We start from the raw sequence: 25,143 nt of genomic DNA, 5'->3' as shown, positions 1-25,143 counted from the left end.
TGTGTATCAGGAATGTCTCCCCGGTGCTCTGCTATGAAGACTGGGTGGTCAGTCAGCTTCCACACCCTAGCAAGCACGCATCCGGGTAAAAACAGCCCATCAGGTTATCCCGGGAACGCAGGAGGCTGTCTACATGAAGTTCCCCTGCAAGGGGCATGAGTCATGGAGGCTCTGGGACTCTGGAACCAGCACATGCTGTTCCAAAGTGCTTTCCTTCTGAAGAGCTTCAGAACAAGTTACCGCGAGATTCTGCAGAGACAAAAACACTTTGGAGAGCTGTCGGAAACGATGAGGGTAATTGCCGCTGAGACCAGGAAATGGGCTGAAAGCACAACACAGGGGATGGGCTGCAGTGGAAGCAGGGTGGGGTCTTCGCTCCCAGGCCTCTTCCTGGCTTCTTTCCTAGGAAATTCCAGGAGAATACGCAGGAGAATGGGCTTTGGAGTCACAGCAGACTCAAAAGTCAGGTCAGCCCCTTCCTACCTGGGTACCCCTGGGCTCTTCCAGGTTTACCTCTCCTCCGTGGGGAAAGCCCCACCCGCAGGATTTAGGACAAGGACACGGGTACAGCACCAGCAGCTTCCTGCTGAGCAGACAGGGCGCCGGGAATGAATCCGGGCTGGGAGGCTATGCCTTTCTCCTTCGCTGCAGTGTGCGCCACACCCGCCCCCCAGAGAGGGGCAGCAGGTGTGTCGGACAAGCCCCCTCCAACCTTTAGCCGGCTCACCTGTCGCAGTCAAGAGCACAACACAAGTCCCAAAAGGCCGGGCAGCCTGGCTGGGTGCTCGCCACACCGAGGACCGAGCGCGGTGCCGAGGGATGTGGGAGGCACACTCCTTCCAGGGCAGGCATTGTCATGAATAATTAAAGCGAAGCTCTGCTCGCAAACTAAATGAACAAAGGATGCTCCTGACATAGCAGCCACTTTTTGTTGTCATTGTTGTTTTAAGGAGACCCTTTTTCTTTCTCATACTGCTCCTTCAAATCTGATCATCTTCAGAGGCCTCCCTATCAATTTGGGTAAATTAGCGCGCTTCTCCTTCGCATGGAGCTGCAGCCATAAATCACTAATATGAGTGTGTGTAAAATTATATAGCATGGGCCCAGTGTAATAATAAACACATTTATATTTTATAACCGCTGTTTTCTCCACGTTCGAGCTGTCTGGCTGCCTTGGCCCCAGGGGCTCGCAGGCAGCCCCCACCCACCCCGTGCGGGCCGCAGTCCTGCTTTGGGCGCAGATTTCCTGCCCCCTCGGCCCAGCCCGCTATCTGCCAAATGCCAGCCAGCTCTTCTTTGTGCGGCTGCGGCGGGCAAGGGAGCGTACCGGCTCGCGGCACTCCGAGCAGCGCGGCACAGACACAAATGAGCAGGTGACCTTTCAAACCGTGTCAAAACGGGCCCTTGACCCAGAGACCTCAAAACTTCAGTGGTTTCACTGTCTAAATCAGCCAGCTGAAAAGACCTATGTTTGCACAATGTGATTGTGTTTACACAAAGATTTAACGCCTCAATAGAGCAAAAGCTGTTCAGTTAATTTTAATTATTGCTTTATTCTTCCCACAACAGAGTAAAAAAAAAAAATGGTTAACAGTGAGCTCGTGGTAATTGATCCCATAAGCTTTGTGCCTATGGTCCTTCTAGCTCCGGCAAGGACAGTGTGGGAAGGAGGTACGAAAGGATTCTTTCCAGTCTCTGCCTTTGCTTATTAAACATTCTTTGTGGAGAAGATGGACACCAAAGAAAACCACAGGACAACTTCAAGACCTGCCTGTGGCAAGGGGCAGGCTCACAGGTGGGATAGGAAGCACTCTACATGCTTGGCAGTAAACTCAGTAGGGAGCAAAAGGCGAATATCAAATGCAGATGGGGAGCCTGCCGAATATAACAATTTATGAAGGTTATTTCTTTAGCAGGTAGAATAAACAAAAGGGGAAAGTAAATCTGAAAATACAAAGATAGATAGGAACACAGTCTCAGACACAAAAAAACGTTATCTGTAGGCGAACAGTCCTTAAGAACCCACACAGGTCGTGTGTGCTGTTCCTACCACCTTCCAGGGATTTGTCTTTTGGTGTTAAAACCTTCTCTTTCTGCAGATCTCTGGAAGACAATGCCAGGGCCTGTCGCTCGGCGCTTCCCGAAGATCCCCTGGCCGAGCGTTAGAAACAAGCTATTCTTCCTCACCGCGTGCTTTTGTGAACACGGCAGCAGAATCTTAACCTGAGCTTGGGGTCGCTGCCCCTCAGGGGACTGAGAATTCCTGCATCGCGCAAGGATTTTTCTCCAGAACCCATTTAATATATCCACAAATATCCTCCAAAAAGTGGGGCGCGAAAGGGGCTAAAGCAGGATTGTCTCTGAGTTGACATTTATCATACAAATAAAAATAAAAGCACAAATTGTTTGTTCACATGCCCCTAGCAAAGCTGGGGTGGACCTACGGCAGCAATGTGCAACCTGCACACCAAGATCCGTCCGCCCATAGCTTCTTCCAACTTCCCTAAGGCACCTCCGTTCGGATTTGCCAGTTTAGTACTAAATGAGGACTTCAAGGTGCATTCTTCTAGGAGATCTGGGAGAAGGGTCTGTTCACTCTCCACAGATTTTCGACAACATGCAAAGGCACTAGTACTGAGATAACGTTTTGGGAATCTATACCCTATGTGTGTCTGCATCTTCGAAACTAGCTTTCTTTCTTAAAATGGAAAAAAACCTAAGATCAAGGATTTTTAAGTTCAATCAAAATAGACAGGGTATAGGAACATAACAATATCCCTATACATATATCATTCTGTTCTCTTAGCTCTTCTGAATGTGCTGTTGTATGGGGCAAGTACGATAATACCTTGTGTTACTTAGCGTAGGTGTGAAATAAGTAGAATGGCAAATAGCAGGCCCTTTATTTTGCTGAACTATAATAATATACCTGAATTCATTTATATCCTGTTTTTTTTTTTTTAAATGTTTTATTCATTTCTAGGAGAGAGAGAGAGACAGCGTGAGCAGGGGAGGGTCAGAGAGAGAGGGAGTCACAGACTGAAACAGGCTCCAGGCTCTGAGCTGGCAGTCAGCACAGAGCCCGACGCGGGGCTCGAACCCACGAACCGCGAGATCGTGACCTAAGCGAAAGTCGGACGCTTAACCGACTAAGCCACCCAGGCGCCCCCATTTATATCCTGTTTTAATTTAGGCACCCTTGCAAAAGCAAAAAACAAAAAAAACCACGCCTGATTTTTACAGGAAAAACAGCATAAGGCAGGCTCCATGGCCCCGCAGAGAAACCTGTGAAAAACCACCCTCTGAGCCTCAGTTTCTTCATCTATAAAATGGGAACAATGAGAATATCTGCCCCGTAGGTAAGGGAAGGTGAAATGAAATGAGGTGTGTGAAAGCACTTGGTAAACTCTAAAGGTTAATGCAAGTTATATTATTGCCTGTTTACTCGGAAAAAGCAATAATGTGGAGGCAGCCGTTCCCAGGCTTGGTACCCAACTGCCTCCTCATTCCCAAAGCCAATCTGAGTAGGAATGCCTCAGCCTACCCTCTTTTAGCCCATCTGCTCTGGGGAGCTGTCTAAATAACCACTGCCTCTTCAGGTCATCAAGCTAAATATTACTAATTCCCTACTGGGCCTAAAACTAAGGTCCGATAACAACTGTGATCCAAAACATGGCACTTACCATGACCCCAGGAGGCCAGCTCACGAATCGCAATCCCTCCAAGAGGCAAGGGATAAGCTAATCTGTGTGAAAGACACAGATGTCACGTACTCCCTACAGCCACATTCACATGTATGAGAGGAATAATGTCAGCAGTATTATCTCCAAACAGCAAGGACAATGCCATACAATTCTAATAGCATATTGTCCATTGTATCTGGGGTTGACACTTCTGACAATGTTATTTTCTATGCACGTGAGTGTAGCTGAAAGGGCCGATGCATAATTCACATCTCCTGACAAAAATGCAAGCATCAAGTACGTGGCCATTAGATAATGTCATTTAAGTCTTTTTACCTTCGATAGCACCTTTCTCCCTGAGAACTCGAAATGCTTCACAGTGCTTTCCACACAGTGTTGGTGTGAACTGGAATCGTGAACGACGGGAAAGGCGCTGTGGTAGCACATGCAAATGCAATACAGTTTCCCCAACGGAAGTTCTGTTTTCTGACTGAAAACACTTCTTTCTGCACCAACAGCCAAACTTCTTTTTAATAACAAGGAAACAATTGTTATTATCCAGTGAGGCTGCCGGAAGTCAGAGGACAGGTAGAATATGATCGTTAGTGCCCAGTCGGCTGGGGCCCACTTGGCTAAAGGCCTTCCTCCCACGCACCAGTCTGGCAGCTCATGTGATTCAAATCCCTGCCTCAGCAAAATCTCAAATTATTACAGGTCAGGAGCCGTCAGCAAGCGGGGAGGGGATGTCACTTGTGAAGAGTCCCAATCACAAATGTTAAATCTAGAAAGCTAAGCGTCTCGCGGAGGTGGAGAGAGTTCCCTCCTAGTATGGGGGTGGGAGTGGGGAGGGGAAACCAGCACGTCTAAGTCCTGACAGAAATAATAAATCATACAATATTTATACTTAGTCCATTTTTTAAAGATCATAAAAGGGAACCAGAACCTGGGGCGTACTCTTAAGAGGATAAGGAAATACTTTGCAAGTGGTGCAGAGTAACACAAAGAGAAGAAAAGGATAGCTACAGTTGTGTTGGGCCAGGGTTTCTCAACCTTGGCACCACGGGCCTTCAGAGGGCAGTGATTCTTTGTTGTGGGGCTGTCCTATGCACTACAGGATGGTTAGCAGCATCCCTGGCCTCCACTTACCAGACACCAGTAGCCACACCCCCTCCAAGATGGACAACCAGAAATGTCTCCAGACATTGTCAAATGTCCCCTGAGGGGCAAAATCAGTCCGAGTTGAGAATCACTGCATTAGGCAACTAATGATCTCACATTTGGGGAGAGTGGCTGGGCTAAAAGGTTTGCTCTCATGTATAATGGCCTCTTTAGCCACTGAGAGCAGGCCCCAGGACCCCCCTCCCCCCACGGCCTTAAACAGTCACGACTTTTCTGTTCCTGCTGGAACCTCATTAGCCTCACAAGTTCTTGAAGGGTCAGGGAAGGCCCGCTGGAGTGGATCAGCACCTGCGGTGAGCAGGCGGCCATGTGAGGTTGTGAGCACAGGGTGTGCAGCTGCCCACTGACTTCAGCCCTTCTCTGACACAGGGCTGCTACCTGCCCCCCAAAAAGAGGCACCTTTTCCTGATTCCCATGAAGGCATAATATGGGTTCGCAGCAGGCCTGCTGGGCAGGCAGCAGCCATCAGATTCCTCTTTGCTAGGTTTGTCAACTGCTTTACCTCATGTACGAGGTGGTAGTATTGCATGCAGATGAGAATTAGCAAAGCAGGTGACGGAGGAGAATTGAAAGGTTGAAGCAGGTAGGTGGAATACCTCCCTTCCTCAACGCCCAAAGCAGGCCTGCATTCCCACAACTGCTTTCCAAAGAATAAAGACTGCCCACCCACAAGGGTTTGAAGATAGGAAGCTCAGAACTGGGTACTGGTGTTCACTCATGGCTGAGGCTACCCCCGACTACATCCATCTTCAAAAACCCCCGTTTCTCAGGTCTTACCAGAGCCAGAGTGTAGATATGTAACCGCACCCAATGGATGGGTAAAGAAGGGTGGAAAAGCCAAACACCAGGACATCTTTGGACTGTTCATTCCAGATCCTGCTTCACTTGACCAGGGATGATCCACAACACACAGGGAAAGTTGGTATTCTGACAATCCTCCATCAACAAAGACTAAAACCACTCAAGCACTCAAAACCACTCCCTCTCAAAGACAGAATGTAAAACCTGTCAAGCAATGAAGGAATATTCCGGCATCTGATGGCTCCCCATAATCAAATGGCTAAGTCCTTTAATAGGAAATACTCCTGAGTGATTAACAACTGGTCCTTTGAAAAGAAATAGCAGGAATAATATTTTGCCTGCTCTGAAGTTACCCTCTGATGGTAAGGTTTCCTTTTGCAGTGGTTGCTAATGGTTAGCTGGTTTAAGGCCTATGGAACATTATAATATTCTCTGCATCATCCTAGACGAGTTTGAGGTTTCCCTCAAACTAGTATCCTTAAAATAGGTAGAACTTTAGGCAGAAAAGATTCCACAGAGGCTGATCTGGTCTTAGAGTGGCTTGTTCCTCTGAATAGAACTCGTCTTTCTTCACTTTTGAGAGGGAGTGGTAGTTGTCATTAGTATAGAGAACCAGTATCCGCTATTAACGTCAAATAAGAGTTGCCTTTGCTAACTATTTCTGAGCACAGTCACACAACAGTGTGAGAGTCTTCTCAATAAAACAGCTCCTTTCTAGGATAATGAAGATGCTTCTTCAAGGGGCCTCAATTTGCATACACCTTTCAACCATTTAAAGTGGACCCCCCATCCCTTGAAATATCACGTCACTTCTGAAGAATCTTCATCCTCATACTTCCAAGGAGGATTTCAATAATGATGAAATGGAAACCTCTACTTCAATAGGAGATGCAGCTATATGGAAAGCAGTTACACTTTTCTGTTTTTTAAGTCACAAAACCGATTTTCGGTTATTTTGCACCACATTTGTTCATTTGTTATAAGGAGAGAAAATGAGGTGTACAAAACATGCATTCCTTCTGTGTAAGGCAATGCCCCACTGAAAAGCATTTGAGACCTGTGCTGTGCATATCAGAGGAATGAAATCCACAATGAAAAGTCATGTGTCTAGAAGTCTCCTTTTACTCCTTCTTAATGAATAAAACACTTGGGAAAATCCGATGATTGCTTTTAGTCCATTTTATGTTTTACTTTATACTCTGTATGATACCAAGAAGAATGGCTGCAAAAGACTCTGGTCCATTTAAGAGATAAAGAGGCACTGCCTTTAAGATGTTAAAGATGCTGCTTTGTTATTACGTTAGTAATTTTAATGTTTGTGCAAATGCTATTAGTGCCCATATCAAATATAAATGTGTCATAATTTGCCAGTTCTGTCTAAAGAAGACCAAATCCATCATTTAAGTAGTCTTCAAATGTCTTATTTCTTTTAAGTTATATTCAAAAGGTATGCAGAGAAAAGAAAGACTCCAAGATTCGAATCTGTTTTCATAGCTAAAGGATTTAGTTGAGAAAGCAGGATGAGGGGACGCAGGTGCCAGACATTGTGTAGAATTTGCACTTATGCTCCATTAATTGCCAGCATATCTTCCTTTTCCTTTTTCCTTCCCTCCCCCCCTTTAAATCCCTTTGGAAAACAGCAGAGCAGCAGGCCCAGACTGGTACCCAGCAGCAACACCAGGAGCAGAAGTAGCCAATTAGCCTCCAGAATACAAAGAGGGGGGAAAAAAAAATGATGCAGTTACCTAGCAACCAGAAAGAGCAGAAACAGCTGTGTAGCAGGCCCAGGCTGGTACCCAGGCAGAAACAGGATAGCCAATTAGCACACTGTATTTAATGCTGATGTGGTTTCCTAGTAACAGGCTGTACAAGTCTGTCTGTTGCATTTTTCTCCCTCCCTTCCTCACATTTTCCTCAATCATGCACAGTATTACTATTTGCCCTAATTACTGTTTCTCTACTGCTTCGAGCGGCCATTATTTTGTCCCCAGAGAAATTGGAAGAACTCAGAAAAATATCTTCTGTAATGACAGTATTTAGTTTCAAATTTAGATTAGCTGTAAGCCTTGAGACACTAAACAACAACAACAACAACAACAAAGAATAAAAAAAAAAAAGCCAGCAAATCGCCTCTGCCTAAATTTTTAAGTAGCCTATGGTACCTTTTCTATACGCTAATATTTACATGTGGGTGAAGCAAAAATATTTAATAATACATACTGTCATTTTGCCATACGCTACATTTCCGAATAGGTTGAATCTTCTGTGTACTTGAATTTATTCATATTGATTTTCTGACACTCTCTCCTGAACGCTAGGAACATAAAATGTCTTATTACCTATATCAGAGAAGGGAGATGTATCTTTTGTTGCTCTTTTTAAAATACCAATACTAGTTTCAACAAGCTTGTGACCAATTGAGAATTCAGTATGAACGATCATTATTTCCTTTCTACAAGAGAACTTGAGTAGGGGTAAAGACTGTGCATACCCCACAGTAAGGAGATTCAAACACCAGAAGTTCATAATACCAGTAACGAATTCCAGTAAGGTGACATTAAACCATGTGAACACACAAAATGATGACAAAAAAACTTTTAAAAATGACTGCTGCACAGCTATCCTCAGATATTCCTACTGTATCATGCTGCTCTTAGATACTAGAATATGTACCAGTCAAGCTTTTTCTTGGGTTCTATTCATCAGGGCATAGATTATATAATTCTACAATTTTTAGGGCATCCATTAGACACCAAAACCTTTCTTGCTTAACAGTGCCTTCACTTTTGGAACAATTTACAGTCCTTTTTACAAAATTTCCCTGATATGAAAATAGCAAGGGCTCCAAAGGAAGACATTATATACCATGACACACTTAACTGGGCAATAATAATCTGCCATGAAGGGAAAGTTCTTTGTCAACTGAAGAAGGTTTCTGGCTTCCTTCCCTAAAACAAAAGAATTGATTGCCTTTATCAACTTTAGCTTAACCTAGTAAAACAGTTGAAACTATTCTATCCCAACAAAGTTGGGATTTTTAAAAATTGTATTGCTTGCGTGAAAACAGTATGTGTGGTAATACTGTTTTACTTTACTTCATAAATTAAATGTCAATTATAGTAATGAATAGGGGATATATTCTAAAGGCAGAAACAACAAAAGAAGCCCAACTCTATGTTTTATGATACTGGATGAGTGGTTTACAATATAAAATGGGTTTTAAATTATAAATGCATTTTATTTTGCAAACAAAATAAAAGGGGTCTAACCTGAATGCAGGTAACTTTTGAAGCTAAGAAAGCAAAAGACTCAGGATCCAAGGAAAGGGGCAGGGGCAGTGTGCCAATGAGGCCTAGTTTAGGGGGTCCAATCCTGGGTCAGTCCCTAACTCTCCACCTCAATAAGCACAAATGGTGAAGGAGAAAGAGAGGTGAACAGAAATATGGGACACACCATGAAAAGCTTATTCTCACTGCAGATACTCTTAAATAATTTAAGTGGGTTGACCTCCATTATATAAGCTAGTCCGATTCGAACACTGGCAACCAAACACAGAGACACTGCAGGAATGAGGAATAACTCTTGTCCTCGGTTGGCCAAATTAACTAGCACTTAAAAAGTCACTAACTTTTGATTACTTGGAACAGTCTTGCTTCCACTAACATTTAGCTTAATAACTGTCAATATGTCAAAAAGGCTTTTTAAAATGTCTGAAAAGAAGTTACGTTTTGAAAATGTAGAAAATCTGGTAGCAGAAGACGTAAGGTGAAAAATGCGGTCCCAGCTTCCAAAACACCCCCATCTTGTCTCCCTGCTTGCTTGAAGATTCCTGAAATTCCGCTAACAGCCTCCCGTAATCGAAAATTTAAAAAAATAATAACAATAAGAAATGTCATTCTGACGTAAAGAAGGGTAATGAAGGAAGGCTTCAAAGGCAGGAAGTAACTCCTTGCAGGAAAGCATCAGGTATAAGGTTCTTAAGGGGGGCGTGAAGAAGGAACTGAGAGTTTAGGAAACAGATTTGCCTAGGGCCATCCAGGGCACCTCCGTTAGGGTGGGGACAAACAGAAATCCCCTGGTTGGAAAGAACCAGGCTCTCACCATTTAATACCTGCGTCACCTGGCAGAGCTTTGAGCCCACCACACATATGCCCAGCGTAGTAGGCTGGCTCCCCAAAGAGTTCCATTTACTTATCAGAACTAACTTCCTTACATGAGAAGTTTGTTTTCTCTTCATCCATTTTCCAGGCTTCAACCATAATTTCTACTAAATTCAAACTGGATAGTTTTCAAAGAAAGACAATCATTTTACAAATACATTTTCATCTTTCCTTATATTCTAACTTTTTGAAAAGGATATTCCAAAGTTAAAAAAAATTTTTTTATTACATGCTACCTTCTTAAACTCCTTTCTGTTGGTCTGATTCAAACAGAAACACTCCACTGTTGTTTTAACCTCAGCAGACATAAGACATAAGTATTGTCTACCCCCAGCTAATTCTTATAATATCACTTAGCCTGTACTCTTTACAAACCTTCATTTAATCTCCTCAAACCTCCCAATGTAATATATATATTATTATATATATATAGGATAGCCACGATAATCATGGTGATTAACATTCTTATTATAATAGAAACAGCTTCTGTACATTATCTATTTATTAAACAGAACAGTTACTTTTTTTTAAGTTCACATTCGGCCTTCCCAATGTCATTCCTTCATTTGCACAGACTTCTCATGACCTTCTTTTTCAAACAGAGCTAGCCTAACCTTTAAGTCTTAGAATTTATAAAATTCTATTACTTCAACTGCCTTTTCTGAAATGCGATTCCTCTTTTCTCTTTCCTCATGCCTACCTCCCACCCCCAATCCATGCTCTCTTCTCTTTTGAGATCAGGTTCCAAATATAGTGACTTTATAAAACCACAATTCAGGCTTTTGCATCAAAAAGCAAAGTCCTGAGAGATGGGGGAAGGAACAGTGTCTAGTATAATGGGTGTTCAAGAAATATCGTTTATGATGAAATGGTTATTAATTTCATACTTTTTTCTTTTCCTTCCATTCTTGTTTTAACATGCTTACTTACTTTGTGACTACCAATTATCCATTAAAAGGACATCTGGAATAGGCATCCCATGAAGCCTACATTTATTACCATATTAAAATAATAAAATAAATATGCTTGCTGTGTATATGCCAAGTTTACACCATTCCATCCAATATATGTTTACCTAAATTTATCTTCATAAATGTTAGGAGCTAGCATATTGCTAAATTATCATGTGGTGAGGCTCTAAGAATTTCTTGAATCATGAAATTCTCCTATCAATTGTTTTCCATCATCTCATTCACACCCGTTCTTTTCAAACTCTTTCTCTTAAGCTCTTGAATATGCTAAACCCAAACTATCACACCCTCCTATTAAACTCTCTCCACCTTGTGAACTGAACAGTTAACCCTTATTCCAGTTTCCATCCCATAATAGGGGTTTAATGAGTTTCTGCCTCAACACATGGATAAACTTCATTAGCAGCCATGTGTCTCAGCATATTAAAGGCCCTTTAACGTCTTAAAATTGCCCTATTTCAGTTGCTATTGTATAAATTCAAAGAATCCTTATCTATAGGGCTGAGGAGGTTGAAAGTGGTCGATGGGCCCCCTACAGTTCCCGACTGAGGTATTTAATTTTATCCTGCTGATATGCCTGACCTTGAATTAGGGCTTCTGTTTATACAAATTAGTGTATTATCACATTGGCATCATTTGAAGCGATGAATAGCATCAATAAACACCCTGTCCAAAAAGAGAAAAGCAACTTTTTCTGAATCATGCTCATTGCTTCTGACCTCTGATAGGCACCCCCCTCTCATTCAGCGCTCTGTCTCCTTTTGCACCCTTCCTTGGTAGGGCTTCCCCAAGCACTGCTTGCTTACTCAGTGGCACAGTGCTTGACATCTACCGGCACTTACTACCCGGTTGAGGAATGACTGATAGAACAAACAAAGCGAATACGATGATGATCTATTAAATAGCATGCAAGCCCAAGGGACAGGAGGCCTGGGTCAAATTTTAATTCTCTCAATGACAGGTCACAGAACCTGGGCTAAGGCATTTTTACACTGTTGGTGCTCAGTTTCCCCCACACGTGATAATGCTTGCCTGATTTCATAGGGTTAGAGTATTAGCATTCGTCATGTTAATGAGTGCATTGGGACTGTTAGAAGTCTCTCTTTAATCCTAAGGTAAAAAAAAATGGCTTAATAGTAATGATCATAATAATAGTAACTATAACAGTAACAATAATGGGCCGAGAAACGGAAGACCATTCCTTCGTAATTTCCTTGTTCTGGTACTTAGTCACCTGATGAGGCAATATGTTTAAGGACCCTCCCAACTTTATTCTATTTAGAAGACACTTAAAGTAGTTTTCATTGTCAATTTGTGTTTAAACTATGCTTCTCATTTCCTCTTAATAATGAGTTATTAAGAAAAAAATATCTACTTGATTTCTTTTCCCCTTGTTAGTTAGCATAGAAGTTAAGAGCTCATATTTGAGCAATACCAGTTGGTTTGAATCCTGGCCCAACCACCCAGGAGCTGTGTGACATCGGGCAAGTTACTTGACCTCTCTGGGCCACATTCCCTCTATAAAATAAGAATAGTACCTATGTCATTAGATTAATATGAGGATTAAAAGGATTAATATTTGTAAAAGACTTAGAACAATGTCCAGGATGTAGTAACTGCTTTATCATTGTTGAACAAAGAAAATAAATATTTCAAACTTTAAAGAACTTTAATTATATAAATTAAGCATTTTCGTCTGCCTTTTAAACATGACACTCATCTTTTTGTTTATAATATTTTTAGCTACTTTTTCATTGGAAAACAAACTATTTCCCCACATCTGAGTTAAACTTAGAAATGGTGCCACTCATGATTCAATGAGGCCTGTCCCAATGCAGATATAAACTGTTAAGTAAATTGCACACTTGTGTTATCTGTCCACCTAAAAAGCACCCCTTTACCTTCTTTGGTACAAAATCCAGAATGTACTTGTCAACACCCACTGATTAGCCTAAAACAACCCCGTGTCCAGAGGAAGAACCCTGCAAGCAGAACATGTGAGAACATGGCCTCCTTTTCTCCCTCCTCTGTGACCAACAATCAAAGATTTCATGACTGGCCTTTGTCCTGACTCTGTCAACACGACTTACCCTGCATAGTATACATGTGGAAATGTTTTTATACGAATTTCCATATTAGAAAAGTCTGCTCAATTAACACAAAGTGCCATTCCATCACGGGCTTTTTTTTCTTCTTGGAAGTGATCAAGAAGAAATGTGGAAACCAATTCTTTCTCTTTTTGCATAGAAACCACTAACATTTTAACAAACTGACTTGTGCTGAACATGGGCATAATAAAGTGATTTTTCGACTGAAAGTGAAGATTTCCTTTGCATCAAAATATAAGAACTAATTAGCTGACTCCAAGAAAATGAATAAAACTATGATCATGATTGAATTATTGAGCAAGAAAAATCTGTTACACAAAGACCAGAAAACAGAGTGGGAGAGAAAGGTCTGTAATGGTTTGGCTGCTAAAGGACATTTTTACGCACATCCCAGCACTAAGTGCTCTTCGCAATGAATAAACCATATGTCCATTTTTATATGCTTCCTTTCACTAAGATCCTGAGACTTCACAATATTCCCTTTGTCCCAGTCCCTGCCTTGTCTTCCCCCTCCCTCGATTCCCCCATCCCTAACTTCACCTCCTTGGGCAAACGGTATTTGTGCCCCAGCTACCAACTTGAACATCTGCTACCTTTAAAAAAAAAAAAAAAGAAAGAAAAATCACCTCATTGCCTAACATCCTCCAGGGCAGAAAGTTTGAAGGATTCAGCATCCTCAAAAGAACAGCCGCAGAAGGGGGAGAAAAAAAGGCATATCTTTTCCAGCTCAGTAAATTCTATCTATATAAAGATTAAATGAATAACATTTTAAAAATTCTTCAGTGCAAGCAAATCCATGTTACCAATAACGTATTGTCTTTCTTATGCATAAAGGGAGACCCACACATTTTATTGTATTTCATTTTTGCAACTGTGTCTCTTTTTCAACATATTACCATATAGAAGAGATATAGCATATATATAACTCTGGAGAAAAGAAGGCCAATATTTTCCCTCTTTTTACCCAGTGGTTTTCTCCTCTTCTTTTTTTTTTTTTTTTCTGTCCCCAAACACTTCCTCAATTGACAAATAAAGAAATATTTCCACTGGATTAAAGTGAGCCTGAATCCAACCAGAGCCCATTTTTAAAAAATTCCATTTCAACATTTGGTCGGCAGCTCTGCCCCTTCACTCACTTATATCATTGACTCCTCCAACCAGAATTCCCATTGCCTTATACCTTTGCCCTCAAGCTTTTACTAGTCCATTGCTTTTATATGTTTGCACTTAATTTGATTCCATCCTTCATGCTTTTTTCATTATTCTTAGTTCATCCACACCACATAAATTATCACCTGTGTTTTCAGTTCCCCATGTGCCCCATTCACACCAATTCCAAATAAATACTTCTGACTCTCATCCATTTAATCCAAATTAATTCATACTCTCTCTCTCTCCATCCTCCATCCCCACCTCTACCTCCCCTCCTATTTCTCTTATAGCACCTGCTTTTCCTTCCATGCTTATCTAGAGGAAGGTTTCACAGGCAAGATGCTTCTGGAGGAGGCAAGGTGATTGCTTTCTGTATTGTCTTAAGAAAACCAAGCTCTACAGTGCTGCCACCTTCAATGAGCCAATGGCTGCACATCTCGATGCACTCTCCACACCGATGAACCCAAGCATTGTAGCCCCCTGCACAGAGTGATGAATAAAGCTTCTTCCTTTTTGAGAGTATTCAACTTTAGCTTACAGCCTTATTTCTAGTATACATAGAGGCGTTTTTTCACACAATCATCACTAATCAATATCAAGAGCAATTGTAATAACTACAACCAATTCCACTACGATCTTTAATGAGCTCTTAAGATCTGCCACGTATTTTACACACATTTATTCACTGAAGCTTCAAAACAATCTAGGATGTAGATAAAGTTATCCCTATACTTTATAAGTGACTACACTGAGACTTAGGGAAGACAAAGCACTTAACCAGGTCACAGATCTAAGAAGCAGTAGAGCCAGAATTCAGACCCAAGTGCACCGAACCACAAAGCTTCACTCTTAACCGCCCTGCAGTACTGCCTTTCAATAATGCATGGTGCCTCCCTGAATAAATCCCCCATGGGGAGGAGTCTTTCCACTTCAGTCCACTATACAGCAAGTGGTTGCAGGTGCTGGGGAACATAATGAGCTCTACCTTAGTAATCGCTCTGCGTAGACAATGCCCCAAAAACAAAGCACCGAATGAGGCATTACTCCTAAGAGGTCTCCTTCTGACACATCTGTTGGGAAAAGGGGATAGGAAAAAGAAGCAAACGCTCTGGACTCCCCCTTAAAAAAAAGAACCTTGTTTCCCTAGAGCCTTCCGGCCTCCATACTAGGCAGGATATAGCCTGTCTTAAAGTCAATAATTCAACAATGTGTCCATACTCATGAATTCCGCACCCCCAACGAAGCTCCACAGTCTTGCCTCATCCTGCTTTCTCTGGTTTGCTGGGGAGAACAGGAAGTGAGTCACCAACGAAGCCTGGGAGCACGGCAATGTCTTGTCATTACCTTCCTCACTGACTTGAGAAAAAAGAAATATAAATAATTATGACCTCCAGGACAATATCAGAGAGAGAGAAAGAAAGCTAACTTGAGCAGGGAACGTTAGCCTTGGTGTCTGTGGAATGGAGAACTCACCCTCAAACTCATGGGAAACCCTATGTAGGTCTGAGCTGTGGGATTTGAAAGTCAGGTTAGGAGATCTTCCCATGAACCGAGCAAGAGCTACATAGACAGTCAAGTACAGAATTGGAGGAGACTTACGTGCCAAAGTCCTGTACAGCAAAGATTTGTATTCTCATCCTCCCATGGGAATGATTTTGAGGTTCAAAATGGTGATTTCTTCCGGACACATATGATGCACCTTACTTCATGGGAAGTGCTCCTGTACTGCACAAAGGCATTTCATGCCCCCACACACCAGTGCATCAGAGCCGCCAGGGGCCTTACGCCAGCCTGTTTGACAGATGTGGCCCATGAGGTAAAGGGACACTCTCCAGGCCACAGAGCTAGTTAGTGGCGGAGTTAGAACTGGAACTAGTTAGTTTTTCTGATTTTCCAGCCAATGAACTTTCCACTGCACATCTTCTTGGTGGCACTGGCCGAAACCCACCATAGAGTGCCAAGAAGACAGGCTGCAAGACCAAAAAGAACTCTCACCAGCCACTTCTGGCTCAAATCCAATCACCCATTTCTCTCTGGCCACACTTTTACTCCGCTGCTTCTACTCCTGGAGTTTTCCCCGGTTCAGTTGCAACGTACAAGCAGTATGCAAAACCATACAGACGACACAGTCGGGACTCCTTTAAAAACCACCAATGACAGTAATGGCTCCTAGGACGCTAACACCGAGAAGAAACACCAGCTCTAAGCTTGTACCTTAAACCATACAACAAAGGCCAGGTTTCAAGGAAATGACGATCTCACTCTTTTCTCTATAAACCCCACTCTTCCAAATTATCCCGTTGCTCCAAAGATCCATATGATTCCTGGGAATCACGCAGAAGTCCCAAATAAAATATACAGTCCCTGCCAGTCCCCACTCTCCCCTACCACACACATAGCAATGTAATCACTTTAGCAACTTCTCAGTAACAAGCTCATTAAAAAGCAATTCTGCCATCTCTCCATAAAGCACGCGCCAGAGAACAATGCAAAAGAGGAGATGCCAATTAATTATAGAATGATCACATCAAATGAACTCTGAAACCCTCCTGCTGTTGGTGACTTTGATGAAAGATCAGGGATGCTGGGAAAAGAGTGAATAGGGACACCCCGACTACCTTGTGTAACTGAATTCTTGCAAATGTGCCTTCTCAGATTCCGGGGTTGATCAAAATTGCAGAACTACACTCCTAAACAACGGGGAGAGTCGGGGGGTGACAAGTGCCCGTGAGCACCCGGCGGTGAGTCACACTGCCAGAGCCCCAGTCGGGCATCCTTGGAACCGTGTGGTTGCACCGCGTGGTTGGCACGGCCTCTGAAAGTACCGCACTGCCAGCGAGCCACAAGCCCGTGGCCTGCGCCCGGGGCCTCCGGAGAGCTCAAGGCCACGTGTGCCTCAGCTGCCCCGCCCTGGCCCTCCAGCCTGGCCACCGCCCCCGAGGCAGCACGCGGCCGCTCCTCGCAGCACCGACTCCCTTCCCACCGCGAGGCTAGAGGAGGAAGAGGAAGAAACCACGTGCGGCCAACTTGTACCACTACCTGTGTGAGTCCTCTGGTGGGCCTTTAGGTGGGAGCTTTTTGTATAAACTTTCCGGCACCCGTTAAACTGACAGCGGTGAACCCTCTTCTTGTTTTCGGGGCATGCCTCGGCCCCCACCCCTCCTTGCTCGCTGTCGCTCTGTCCACTCTTAACTGTCCCAGCTGCCGCCACGGCCGCCGCTGCCGTTGCCACCCCTCCCACCTTTACCGAGCCGAGCGCAGCCTTCTTGGCCACCAGTTTCAACGTCACCGTGCCATCCACGGCTGAGAGAGTCTGTGAGGTTTTGACCAGATGGCGGCTGAGCTCAGGGGACGAGGGGGGCGTTAATGAGGTCACTGCGTTGAGCTGGGCCTGGTTGACGGCTGTGTAGCTGTCGAGAGAAGAGCTGGTTGGCTGGAGGCTGAGGCAGGTCTCAGATAGCAACTTGTCCCGAGAGAGCAGAATGTCCACTGCGGAGCTCTTCTCGCAGATGGTGGCTTCCACGGGGAGCAGCAGCGGGTCCAAGCGCCGGAAACTCTCCTCAATGCACGGGGGAGGAGAAGCATGGAGGAAACAGTCCAAGTCCTCACCGAAGGTCTCGGAGATCCTCCTGGGCTCCGTCTGTAGGTAGCGTTCCAATTCAAGGCATGTCTGCAGAGGGGAAGGCGGGAGGGAGAGAAACAGCCATCAGAGGCAAAGAACACCACAAGGCCACATGTTGACGGGCAGGGCAGGAAGACACAAAGAATGGTTTTGTGGCCGGAGTCTAAAACTCTCTTGGTGGAAGGTCTGACCTTGTTATTTACTCCCTCAAGACTTCTGAAAGGTTCATAAGGGCCACATCATGTGAGTTTAATGAAGGGGAACTGGAGGCCCAGAAGAGCTGTCTCACCCCCATCAGGATCTCAGAGAATATTCAGTGTTAAAATCATCTCCTGCCCCACAACCCAAGTCAGCAGGTGAGATGCTCCAAGCAGCCCCAGGAGTTCCCGTGTAAGCAAGAGGCAGATGGAATCACAAAGTGTTTCATACCAAAATAAGACTTCCCATACTCCAAGTTCATTTTTCAAATAGACTAGAGCAAGCCACAAAAATAAATCAATTTTCCAACTTGCTCTGAAGAACAAACCATGCCCATCCAAGCTGAGGTGACCTCAGCCACAATGAGCCAACAGCAAGTCCTGCTTTGGATTCCCTAACTAGGAGGACCAGATACTAAAGAATGCCTCTCACAAAACCTTTGATATACAAGACAAAACTCTCATTGTTTACAGCAAGTTTTTCAAAATGCTATCGTGACCTATTTTGTGGCAAGAAGCATGAGCCCCATTACAATGGTTTTGCATCTCTGACTATGTGATAAAAATAAGTTCAAACACAGCTGTTTGACTTGCTAAAGATAGGACCCAAGATATTTCAAACATAAAGCTTTCACCTGGTAAAGAAATAGAGGAAACTGCAAAGTTCAGAGTTACAACAAACCTTCACCCAATGTGCTTCTAAGTCTTTGTAAGGTTGGGAAGTGCTGTTACGTTATGGCAACAGCGTGGATATTTAACTTGTACTAGAAAGCTCCTCACTTAAAAATCCGACTTTTCCGGAATCTTGTGTAAAACCGTGGCACTAACTTCCACCATCAGCTCAATTTGCTCTGGCTTCCTCTGGGCTTCAACAAAGAAACACTGACGACCAATTTAAAATGAGACTAGCTCCTAGTTTACTGCCTCTGTAGAGCATCTTCCATTTCAGCCAATGTGGAGTTTTACATTTCCCCAGATACAGAATCATAGAACCATGGAGTTTCAGAGCCCTTTGTCTGGCTTTTATATAGACTGTACTTCTCTACCATGTGCATATGTCAGCATTTTACCCGTTTTTCTTGGACTGCATGCAATAGCCATGCCATGCTCACTATTTTGACAAGGTTCTAGCTGTGTTAGTACTAGGGTTAGTACTTAACCTCTAAATCAGAATCCATTGGTGGTCACTGCCTTTGGTATTCTCTGCCAGCCTCCCCTTCAGGGCTGCCAGTCCCCAATGACATCTCATGCCCAACTTCTCCTCCTTGCTTGTTTCATTCACTCCTCCTCTCTGAGTTACCCAACCTCTCCCTGTGAAGTTTTCTTTCCTATTTGCCAAAGTATCTAATACCACCTTATATACTTTAATCTTAAAAATCTTTAAATCACTGTTTATAGTCTCTCACTGGTTATATATTTATTTGTCTTCTGTCTTCTGTTTATTTTTTGTTATTATATTTTATTGAGGCATAAGTGACATATAATGTTATATTATTTTCAGGTGTATAACATAATGATTCAATATTTGTACACACTGCAAAATGATCACCACAGTAAGTCTAGTTACCAAAAAGATTGGTTTTTAATCAGCCTCACGGTAAAAGTCTGCATTAATGATTAAGAAAACCAGATTTTTAACTATGAATCAACTTTGAGTTTCACTGTTGACTTTTAGTGGTATAAACTAATGAATGAGTCTAATCTTCATTCAACACTCATGTCACAAGTTTTCATTCAACTACTGTGTTCACAGCAAGGTACAAGGCTTTTGGTGTGCTGGAAGGAGAAGATATTAATAGATCCATGTGATGTAGGTGCAGAATAGGTAATTAAAATCTAAAAATGACATGAATTTACAAAGCAAAGTAATACCAAATAACATAATATAAAGTATGTTGATAAATTCTTAGGGGATGAGTGGACAATGAATTCTACAGTCTATAATACAATGGTATTAGTGAAGAAAAGCTTATTGGGAAAGTAAGTTTTTATTCTATTTTACTTATTGATTAAATAATAGCTCTAGCTGAGTAGCTTCCCATCACTTTATATTTGAAACCAACCCTACCGCCTTCTCAGGTCTAGAAATTTGCATTATCCTCAGTTGCTCCCTTTCTGAATTCCATGTCTCAAAAATTTCCCTTCCCTTTTTCCACCTTGTTGCTAGAAATTGTCATTTACCTCTCTCCAATAACGAAACCCTCAGGTTTAGCTTCAGTGAGTTCACTTCTGAATCTCACTCCTAAAACCTCCCTTTAAGTTCCTCTTCTCTTCTAAAACCCTCACCTACCAAGCACAGTGCCTGGCACCCAACAGGTATATAATATCTATCAAACAAGGACAAAATCAACTTTATACTCTTACTTTGATTATTCTATCTCCTCCACTCCACAACAGTCATCTCCTGACACCCTATCCTGGACCATGCTGAGGCTAGCAATCTTAGAAATGACCACTAATATATGTCTTCTGGAACATAACTCTAATGCTTCTTCAGCTTTGACCAAAGGGATGAAGGAGACCTTTGAGACACAGATATGTCCTGGGTAAACATCAGCTGAATCATGGGTTATAAACTGTCCTTGAGGCAGTTCCTTGCCTTACACACAAAGATTATTTCACAACATAACTCTTTTCATAGAGTTTGATAGAATATCTGTATGTCATGTCTTTTTACATACTTTCTAGCTCAAAGATTTGAAAGTCACTAAGAAATTGTTGTGATCGTTAGGAAGCTCAGATCTCTTCATATTCAGAGATCTGGGGAACTGGGAAATTCTAATCACATTTACACACTTTTGTGGGAAATAAAAAAAAAATCTACCCCGTATGCCCTAGTTTAAATCCCAGGAGCACACAGGTCACACTGCATCTACTAAAATATGGGAAATGCGAGACCACTTAAGAGCAGCTATCATTTGCAACCTTAATACAGGGCATTCTTATTCCGTCAAAGAATCAGAGAAGCAGAAGTACTCATCAGGATGTGCTGGATAACCCTATGAAATCATTCAGGAATGGTTTTTGTCTTGAAAAATCCACTTCCTATAATATTCTACTTAGAGAGAAGAGATTTTATTAATCAAAAACTCATCAGGAGTGCTGGAAAATAAAATGTCAAGAATGAGGAGAATTTTAATGTTAGATTATTTATAAGCCAAAGAGAAAGTTTATCTCCAATGTTTTTCTTTAATGATTACAAGGACTCCCTCAAGGAATGACTGCTGTTTAATTGGAATTTGAAGTATTTGCTCATAGATATTAATACATATACACAGAGACAGAGGTTTATATAGAAATGAACATGTATATGTGTGTGGGGGGGTATACATACATATATTTTCTAGCTCTGTCCATAGGAAAAGTCTACAAGCAAAGACACCTTGGTAGCAGTGAGCACACCTACTGTACAGATCTTGGTTTCTAAATACCATTATCCAATAAAGGGAACCAGGGCACCTTGGAGAAATAGTTGACTCAAAGTGTGGGGCAAAGTAAATAAAAGATGACCCTAGAATATCTTGTGGTACTGGAAGGTAAGGAAGTGTTCATAAAGTGATAGAGATATGTCAAAAAGTCTCAAGATCCAATCTGAAGGACCTCTCAGTGACCAGATCTGGACAATATGAGCAATAGAAAGGAATAGTGATAATGGATTTTTAACACATGGAATAAAATTAATATCTATGAATCCACAGTGATATAAATAAATAGTTGAATCAATAAACAAATGGAGAGGGTTAGTTCCTCCTTACAATAAAATTATAATTAATAAACAGAGAAGAGATGATGGAAATAGAAAATCGCCATTAGGCAAAAAATAAAAGTAATAATGGCTACAGGCAAGAATCACCAATGGATGCTAAAACTAGTACATGAAAGTATAATGAGAAACAAGATATTTGCCAGTCTCAAAGTATCACCCCACAACAAGATAGATAGATGTTAACTACATAGACAAAAATAATAATTTTACAATGGAGAAGCCTGGCATGTACCACTTTAAATATATGATCAAAGTTAGCAGTACCAGTAACAAAACAAAATCATATTAGGTACCCTGGTATGACAGGCTTTTTGAAAAGGGCACAAAATTACTCTATACCATTCCTACCAAAAATATATAATCATGTATAATGTAATCATGAGAAAACATCAGAACAATCCAAGTAGAGGGCTATTCTACAAAATAACTGGCTAGTAGTCTTTAAAAAATATCACAATCAGGGATGCCTGAGTAGCTTGGTTGGTTAAGCTTCTGACTCTTGGTTTCTAATCAGGGCATGATCTCATGGTTTCATGAGTTTGAGCTCCTCACTGGGCTCTGAACTGACAGTGTGGAGCTTGTTTGGGATTCTCTCTCTCTCCCTCTCTCTCTGCCCCTCCCCCATGTACAGTCTTTATCTCTCTCAAAATAAATAACTAAAACCTTTAAAAATTATATCAAGATCATGAAGAACAAAGGAGACTGAGAAGCTGTCCCTGATGAGGGGACTAAGAAGATATGAGAACTAAATGCAATGGTTTTTGGATAGGAAAAAGATATGGATGGGGAAAATCATTTAATTCAAATAAAGTATACATATTAGTCAATGGCATTGTATCAATGTTAATTTCCTGGCTCTGCTCATTGTACTATGGTCATGTAACATTAGGGGAAGCTGAGCAAATGTATACAGGAACTCTATGCACAATTTCTGCCACTTTTCTGTAAGTCCAAATTATTTCAAAAGAGAGAGAGGGGAAAAAGAAAGAAACAACCATTAGCAAACTAGGAGTATCTCCAGATTGCAAATTTGGATGTAAAGTTCAAATATTTGTTTATCTACCAGAACCAGAGATTCACTCTGTCCCAATGATACTCTAGCCAGTAAACCTCAACTCAGAGACAGCAGATGTCAATTTAATTACATAAATTATGCCTTTTCAATACTTCATGTTGGAGATATGAAGCTTCCCTTAACCTGACCTAATAATAAACTTAAGACTTGAGTCACTGGATCAACTTCCACTCCCTCAAAAATCCATTACAGTCAGCAATGGGAAGGAAATGTGCCCAAGTACAAAGTGATTTTCTTATTATTTATGAGGTCCAAATGAGCTTTGTGAAGATTCTTCCAACATCTCAACTTTGAAATGTGTGGCTGTTTCTCCTAGTTTCCTAACAAATATCACCTGAAATTGGTTTTGAAATCACCCTAAAATTTGATCATCCTAAAATCTGTTTTAATACTCTTTCCATTTTGTTCATATTACTCGTTGAAACATGCTTATTAAAAATGATAATCCAAGGCTTAGTTTAAACAGAAAAAGAATTCAAACCTATTACTGCCATGCCTAGAACTTCTGTGACAGGTTCCGGAGGCAGAAATTGACAGAGAACAAGATAACCCAAGTCTTGTAGCACAAATTAAGTTCCCCCAAACCTTCTCAATGTTGGCAAGAGGTAGTTACTTTCGTGGGATCAAGAAATTTGTAAGAAAATTTGGCCATATATGGGCATGATGATGCCAAGGTTACCAAATGGTTTTCATTAAACCTGTCCTTTTCTCATCATAAATTATATGAAATTTGTCATTCAGGATTGCAAACATCTCCAGTCACTTTTGCCATTTCCCCTACAACCCTCCCTTAAAGATTTCCTTTACCATTTTTTCCACTCTGCTTTCCCTTGTAGTCATATGCTTGATATAATCTTTCAACTTCCCTCCTACCAATCATTCTTTCAAAGTTCAACATGAAGTCTATCTTCTTCAGGAAGCTTGGTCTAGAAGAAAAATGGAATTAAGAAAATATGCTGGCTGCCAAGTGTTGAAATACACACCTCCTCAATCCTGGACAATTAAACAGTTATCTCCAAAATGAATCTATGAGTCCATAGATTGGTGGTATGCCTGGTTTAGTACGATTATAATCTCCTTGTGGTTTTAGTTTGCATTTTCCTAATGACTAGTGCTGTTGAGCATCGTTCCATGTACCTGTTTACCTATTCAGGTACTCTGCCCATTTTTAAACTGGATTATTTGTTTTCCTGCTATTGAGTTATATGAATTCTTCATATATTTTGGATATTAACTCCTTGAGTACATGGTTTGCAAGTATTTTTTCCCCACTCCACAGGTTCTTTTTTTTTTTTTTTTTACTTTATTGATGATTTCTTTTGCTGTGCAGAAAGCTTTTAGTTTAAGGTAGTCCCACTTCATTTTTTATTTTGTCGCTTCTGCTTTAGGTGTTATATACAAAAAATCATTACCAAGACTCATGTTCAGGAGTTTTATTCCTATGTTTCTTTCTAGAATGTTTTCTCTCCATCCATGCCAGCATGGCATGGGGGCAAAGAAAAGGGAACCCTTATACACTGTTGGTGGATTGTAAATTGGTGCAGCCACTATAAAAAACATTATGGAGGAGCCTCAAAAAATTAAAAATAGAATTACCATATGATCCAGCAATTTCACTTCTGGGAATATATCCAAAGGAAACAAAAACCCTAAGTCAAAAAGATATCTGCACCCCCGTGTTGATAGCAGCATTATTTACAACAGCCAAGATAAGGAAACAACCTAAGTGTCCATTACTGGATGAGTGGGTAAATAAGTTGCAGAATATATATGCAATGGAATATTATTCAGCCATTAAAAAAACAAGGAAATCTGGGTGCCTCGGTGGCTCAGTCAGTTAGGTGTCTCACTCTTGATTTTGGCTCAGGATATGTGCTATTGAGTCCCGTGTTGGGCTGACAGAGCAGAGCCTGCTTGGGATTCTCTCTGTCTCTGTCTCTCTCTGCTCCTCCTGCTCACTGCTCCTCTTTTTATTTCTCTCTCAAAATAAATAAACATTAAATAAAATAAGGAAATCCTACCATTTGTGACAAATGGGTAGACCCTGAAAGAATTATGCTAAGCAAAATAAGTCAGACAGAAAGAAATATGCTGTATGATCTCACTTATATGTGGAATCTAAAAACAAACAAATAAAACAAAAACAAAAACAAAACTCATAGATAGAGATCAGACTTGTGGTTACCAGAGGTGGAGGGTGGGGGGAGAGGACATTGGAAAAGGTAGTCAAAAGGTATATGAGATATATAAGAACTTCCAGTTATGAGATATATAAAAATTAGGGATGTAATGCACAGTATGATGACTATAGCTAACATGGCTGTGTGATATATAGAAAAGCTTTTAAGAGAGTAAACCCTAAGTGTTCTCATCACAGTGTTCTCCTTTCATTTCTTTTTATTATATTTATGTGCGAAGATGGATATTGT

The 25,143-nt window shown here is 41.6% G+C and overlaps 1 protein-coding gene across 1 annotated transcript in view; it reads right to left on the bottom strand.

Moving 5' to 3' along the window:
* KLF7 (Kruppel like factor 7) overlaps positions 1 to 25,143 on the bottom strand; it is an 85,484-nt gene that overhangs the window by 24,886 nt on the left and 35,455 nt on the right. Inside the window, exon 2 of the mRNA XM_039217481.1 lies at positions 17,094 to 17,724. Coding sequence (XP_039073412.1) covers positions 17,094 to 17,724 — 631 coding nt within the window. The remainder of the gene's footprint in view (positions 1 to 17,093; positions 17,725 to 25,143) is intronic.

This window comes from Hyaena hyaena, unplaced genomic scaffold, assembly GCF_003009895.1.
Source record: "Hyaena hyaena isolate Hyena2069 unplaced genomic scaffold, ASM300989v1 scaffold_698, whole genome shotgun sequence".
In the NCBI taxonomy this organism is placed as follows: domain Eukaryota; kingdom Metazoa; phylum Chordata; class Mammalia; order Carnivora; family Hyaenidae; genus Hyaena; species Hyaena hyaena.
This window is presented reverse-complemented; position numbering and strand designations above follow the sequence as displayed.